The 6,573-nt window shown below is 42.4% G+C and overlaps 1 protein-coding gene across 1 annotated transcript in view; it reads right to left on the bottom strand.

Annotated features, from left to right (window-relative positions):
* Dtd1 (D-aminoacyl-tRNA deacylase 1) overlaps positions 1–6,573 on the bottom strand; it is a 173,553-nt gene that overhangs the window by 155,708 nt on the left and 11,272 nt on the right. The window contains exon 3 of the mRNA XM_031372120.1: positions 1,379–1,614. Coding sequence (XP_031227980.1) covers positions 1,379–1,614 — 236 coding nt within the window. The remainder of the gene's footprint in view (positions 1–1,378; positions 1,615–6,573) is intronic.

Here is a 6,573-nt window from a genome sequence, read left to right as displayed (position 1 = left end):
CTGTCTGCAGTGTTTAAGGTTCCTCTGCTGATTCTGTCTGCAGTGTCTAAGGTTCCTCTGCTGATTCTGTCCGCAGTGTCTAAGGTTCCTCTGCTGTTATCTGTCCGCGGTGTTTAAGGTTCCTCTGCTGTTATCTGTCTGCAGTGTTTAAGGTTCCTCTGCTGATTCTGTCCGCAGTGTCTAAGGTTCCTCTGCTGATTCTGTCTGCAGTGTTTAAGGTTCCTCTGCTGATTCTGTCCGCAGTGTCTAAGGTTCCTCTGCTGTTATCTGTCTGCAGTGTTTAAGGTTCCTCTGCTGTTATCTATCTGCAGTGTCTAAGGTTCCTCTGCTGTTATCTGTCTGCAGTGTTTAAGGTTCCTCTGCTGATTCAGTCTGCAGTGTCTAAGGTTCCTCTGCTGTTATCTGTCTGCAGTGTTTAAGGTTCCTCTGCTGATTCTGTCTGCAGTGTCTAAGGTTCCTCTGCTGTTATCTGTTACACCTCAGATTCTCCTGCCTTTTAGTTCTTTTACTGACAGAGAAAATGAACCCGATCAAGGCCCCTAAACTGACTGTATCATGACCAATTCACCTTTTTAATGTGGGTGCTGAGACCAAAGCTCAGATCCTCCTGCTCTCCTGTCAGGCAGGCATTCTCACCCACTGAGCTATCTCTCCAGCCTCTGGATTCTGCTATTCTTAAAAAAAAAAAAGCCTTTTTACACACATGTGCATGGGTGTACACACAGCACCTTATCCATCATGTACAACTTATCTGTTACGCTCTTGGACCAGTATTTCCCACTCTTGTCCTCAAAACATGCAGATATATATACAGATAAACACACATATATATACATATATATATACATACACACATATATATGCATGTATATATATGTATGTGTATGTATGTACATAGATACTATCTCAAAACTTTCTGTACTGAATACCTTCCTAATATCACAATATCCTACATATATTAAACCAAATAAAAAATATATCTATAGGATAGAGAGAGAGCTCAATGCTTAAGAACTCTTGCTCCTATTGCAAAGAACTGGAGTTCAGTTCCCAGCATCCGTGTTAGGTAACTCACAACTGTCTGTTACTCCTGCTTCAAGGGATCTGATGCGCTTCTGACCTGTGTGTACAACTGTGCACACATGCACATACCTACAGAGACTCACAGACATACACGCACAATTTTAAAACAAACCCTTGAAAACATTTTGATAATTAATGTCACTTGTTTCTTTTATTTGAAGAGGGGGTAATGTTTTGGTACTGGAGCACTGAACCCAGGACCTTGCTTTCTCTTGTCTTCTTTTCAGTGTGAGCCGCTGGGCCTCAGACAATTTAATAGGTATCCTGCCACTGAGCCGCCCGAGCCCGAGCCTACCTCTGATAAGCTCTGGTCTGTAGCTCTTGCGAAGCTGCTCCAGGAAGCTGTTGTAGAAGCTCTCTGCCTGCTCTGTGGGCATGGCCAGGTGGAAGTCGGGCTTGTTCCCCTTGAGGACACACTGGAGGGTGAACTGGCTGACACACAGCACCTCGTACTCCTTATCCATCACGCTCTTGGACCAGTGCTTCCCACTCTCATCCTCAAACACACGCAGATTTAAAATCTTTCGAACCCTGTGGAGAAAGAGCACAGTAAGAGCTACCTGGAGAATCGCAAGGCCCCCACCCAACACACGCATATTTCCAAAGGCAGACACCCAGACAGCTCCAGCACTCACAGAAGCTGTGACATAGGCACATCAGTGAGCTATGCCTCACATCCTTACCTTCTTGGTCGCTACAGCCTTGCTCAAAAGAGCTGCTCTGTGATTCTTTTTTGACAGTCCTCTAATTCATAGTGATCATTAGTGGACTTAAGATTACAGCCACCAAATCGTAAGAAACCAGTAGAAACTGCAAGAAAAGTGCTGGTCCTCACATACACTGGACCGTCAGACTCAGAGGAGGTCAAGGAGAGTGCGTGGTCCAGGAAAGGAGGTACAAACACACAGGCACCCCATAGCCACATAAAACACAGAAACTACACACAACATTTCCCTGACACAGTAGACTGCCATATAGCCAGAGGGATCTGAGAATTTCAACTTCCAGTTCAACACAGCTATGCCAGCAGCTCACTTTATAAGCATCTTTTATTCCTTACGTTCTAGAATTTGGTCTCTACTCTTGCATTTATGCTTTGCTCAGTCAGGTTTTAGGGTCATGTGCATGTCTCCCCACCCTGTTGACTGCACAGCAGTGTCTCCTATGCTTTCCACCTTCATCTCATCTACTCTCTTCCCTCTGATCCCTGCCTCTTCTCTCCCTCATCCTTACTCCTCTATAGGGAGGCACTCAGCTTCTCCAACTAATGGCTTGATTATCAATGCTCTCTGCTTTGGCCAGAGACCAGGTGTTTAGTATATATGTATATAGGGTGGCAGCTGCGGCTCCCCACACTCCTCCTTCTCTGCCCCTTAATTACAGCCTTCCACAGCTCTAAGAGTCGCTAGAACCTGTGGGCTCCGACAGCAACTCCACTTATCCTCTCTTAGCTACTTTCTCACCTTGATTTCTCTCTTATTTCAAAGTCAGTCTAGTACTCACCCCAGCCTCCCCCACTCTGCTTCCCTAAGCTTACTAAACCCCAGTGTACTCCGTACTGTCCTTGGTCATTTGTCCTCCAACAGTCACTGGACTCAGAAGGGCCACTCTTGTTAACTGGCTAGTACAAGAAGCACAGTGGTGATACCCAGCAGCCATGGTTGCTCTCACAGTCACTGCTCTACTGATGGAATGATGCAGAGTGTGGACCAGGCATCCTGCACCCCTGGACTGAGGAACTATTTCTTAAATTACACTCCACTATGCCATGTCCAACCACATCCCACCTGAACACTGCAAGTATTTCAACTGAAAGAATATAGCTGGTTTTTTTGTTTTTTTGGTTTTGTTTTTTGTTTTTGTTTCTCGAGACAGGGTTTCTCTGTATAGCCCTGGCTGTCCTAGAACTCATTCTGTAGACCAGACTGGCCTCGAACTCAGAAATCCACCTGCCTCTGCCTCCCAAGTGCTGGGATTAAAGGCACGCACCACCACCTGGCTGTAGCATTAAAAAAAAAAAAAAAAAAAAAAAAAAAAAAAAAAAAAGCAAAGAAATAACACCAAATGCATAAATCTCGATACAATAACAAAATAACAATAAAGACAAAAAGCCAAGACAACATAACTCTAAAACTTACTAACTGTGCAATAATGGCAGACAGCAAACTCAAAGTAACTATGATGAGTATGCTCAAGGACCAAACAGCTAAACAAGGAAGGTGAGGGGTGACATGAACGAGGGACTCAGCAGAGAGGAAACAGAAATTTTTAAATCCCATAACTAAAAAATGCCCACATCCAGACAGATTCAGTGGTGAATTTATAAGACCCTCAAAGAAGAGCTAACACCGATGCTTCTCAAATTATTCTGTAAAACAGAAAAGGATAGGAATATTCCTGTTGTAATTTCAATGAAAAATGTCCCTCTATGAAGGTGTATCTTAGAATACTCGGTCTCCAGTTGATAGTGCTGCACAGGGCAGAGGCTTAAAGAGGGGTAGCCCTGCTGAAGGAAGTGTGTCCCTGGAGGAGGCAGGCTCTGAGAGTCTGTAGTCTTTGCGCACTCTCTGTTCAGTCGCTCTGCATCCTGTGTCAAGCTTCCTTCTCCACCCACCATGCCTATTCCACCATCATAACTGTGAGCCAGAAAACCCTCTCTTCCTTAAGTTACATTTGGTCATGATATCTTATCATAGTCACAGAAAACTAGTATAATCACCAAACTCCTTCTGTGAAGCTAGTATTAACCTGACACCAAAATCAAATAAAAAATAGTATATAAAAACATAAAAGAATATTACATAAAAAGAATATTACAGGCCAATCTCCCTGGTAAACATATTCAAAAATTCTCAACAAAATATATGCAAACAAGATTATTCATCATGATCAAGTTGGCTTTATTTCAGATATGCAGGGATGGTCAATATATCAATCAATAAATGTTATAAATAAATGGTCTCAAGAATAGAAATCACATGGTCATTTTGGTAGATTAAAGACTTTTGACTCATCATGCCAGATGGCCTGGGCATGGGAGAGATATCCTTGCCCCTCACTACCTGCAGCTAGTGGAAGAGCCTGGGGGTCATGAGAACCAGAGAGCTGAATCTGCTCCTCACTGGCTGCAGCCCTCCAGAGAGCAGAACATGCACTTCCCCTGGGCCCGGACTACAGGACAGCTGGGCCTGCCCCTAGCTGGCTGCAGCACTGAGTGTGAGTTAGCTAGGGTAGTGCTAGAGTGCTGGCCCTGGGGATGGGAGTGCAGGAGAGCCGGCAGACTGACCAACTCAGCTATTGCCCAGGACCAGATCCAGAGTTTTGATTTGGCCCAGCCCAACATTTATCTCATCTATGAGCTGCTGAAGTATGTGAAGGGTCTGGTTCTGCAGATCCGAAGCTGCAGGATCTCCATGACACAGGGCAACAGCAGAATATCCCAGAGGAGTCCTGGTGAGGATCCACTATTATTAGTGCAGCAGAAGCCAGGGACCTCAAACCAGAGCAACGACTTACTGCAATGAACATTTGCAAATAAAGATGTGTAGGGAAAGGAGTACTACAGCTGCCACATGACGTTTTTGTTTTGTTTTGTTCACTTTTGTTTGTTTGTTTGGTTGGTTGGTTGGTTGGTTCGTTAGTTGGTTTTTTTGGTGGAGAGGCTGCAGGGCAGAGAGCATATACAAACAGACAGGGAAATGAGTGGGATTGGGGTGCATGATGTGAAACTCACAAAGAAATCAATAAAAATTACAAACAAAAACAAAAACAAAAAGGCCAGCTGATGTGGGACACCTTTAATTCCAGCACTTGAGAGGCAGATACAGGGGAATCTCTGAGTTTGAGGCCAGCCTGGTCTATAGAGTGAGTTCCAGGACAGCCAGGGCTACACAGAGAAAGCCTGACCTGGAAAAAAAACTCCTGAAGTAGCTCAGAAGAACCATACCTCAACATAAAGGCTGCATACAGTCAACATTATATTAAGTGAGGAAAAACTTTCCACTGAGACCATGAAGACGACAAAGGTGTCAACCATCTCTGTCTCCACTCCTACTCAACACAGTACTGGAAGGCTTGTCTAGGGTAGTAAGACAAGAGAAGGAAAGAAAAAGCTTACAAGTAGGAAAGAACAATGTCATAGAATTTACTTGCAGATGATATGATTCTGTACATAAAAGACCTTAAATATTTCAGCAGAAAACATGTAGAATTAATACTTTCAACAAAGTGACAAGATACAAAATTAGCATATGAAAATCAGTGGCCTTCCTATACAAGTATACTGAAAAAGAAATCAGCAAAACAATCTCATTCATAATAGCCTTAAAGACGGATAGATAGATAGATAGGTAGATAGATAGATAGATAGGTCATAACATCTATAAATAAATCTTTGAGCCAGAGTGAGCAGGGTTGACTGGAGTGAGAGGGATTGACCGGAGTGAGCGAGGCCAACCAAAGCGAGAAGAGGTCCAAAAATTCAATTCCCAACAACCGCATAAAGGCTCACAACCATCTGTACAGCTACAGTATATCCATATACATAAAATAAATAAATAAATCTTTAAAAAAAAACAAAACAAAAAAAAACAAAAAAACAAAAATTCCCTGATAGCCAAAGCAATCCTGAGCAAAAAGAATACTGCTGAAAGTACATACTCCACAGCCATCTTCAGACATGCCAAAGTTAAAATACAAATCTACAAACTAGAAACTAGTATTCACATATTAGAGACATTCAACATTTACATTTCTTGGCCTAAGTTATCTCAATTAGTATAGTGTTTTCCAGCTTCATCCATTTTCTGCATTTTTTCTTAATAGCTGAATAAAATTCCATCATGTCTGTAGAGGTCAGGAAGCTAAAAATGGCCCATAAGAGGCAATAGGGAAGAGATCTTAGTGGGACAAGGAATAGAACACATTTGATGTGAAAGAAAAGGATGAAAATACTCTGGGTTAAAGGTTAAGTGAAGGGGGTAGGGGAGAAGGAGAGTGGGAAGTTGATTAACAAAAACTAAAGATATCTGTAAAAGCTTTATGGAAGCCTAGTACTTTATAAGCCAAGTAAAAATATAATTAAGGGGCTGGAGAGATGGCTCAGCACTTAAGAGTATTTGCTATTCTAGAAAGTCTGAATTCAGTGCCAAGCACCCACATCAGGCAGTTCATAACTGGCATTTCAAATGTCAACTCTGTGTGTCTTGATCCCAAGACACAAATTTGAATAATCAGGCCAGTATGCTTCTCCCAGAACCCAGCACCCTGTTATAATAGGCTCTGAGGAAAGCAATTTAGCGAAGGAATAAGACAAGGGCCTCAAAATAGTAATTATGACTATGTTCAAGGATCTTATGGAGGCTATGAATAAATGCCTTAATGAAGACTGTGCAGATCTAAAGAAACAGCTGGATGGAATAATGGAAAAAACTCAATACATAAAAGTAGAATTTAACAAAGAAATTAAATCACTAAAGAAAACACAAACTG

This window comes from Mastomys coucha, unplaced genomic scaffold (genome assembly GCF_008632895.1).
Source record: "Mastomys coucha isolate ucsf_1 unplaced genomic scaffold, UCSF_Mcou_1 pScaffold15, whole genome shotgun sequence".
NCBI classification, from domain to species: domain Eukaryota; kingdom Metazoa; phylum Chordata; class Mammalia; order Rodentia; family Muridae; genus Mastomys; species Mastomys coucha.
The sequence above is the reverse complement of the archived record's forward strand: the minus strand, read 5'-3'. Positions and strand labels throughout refer to the sequence as shown.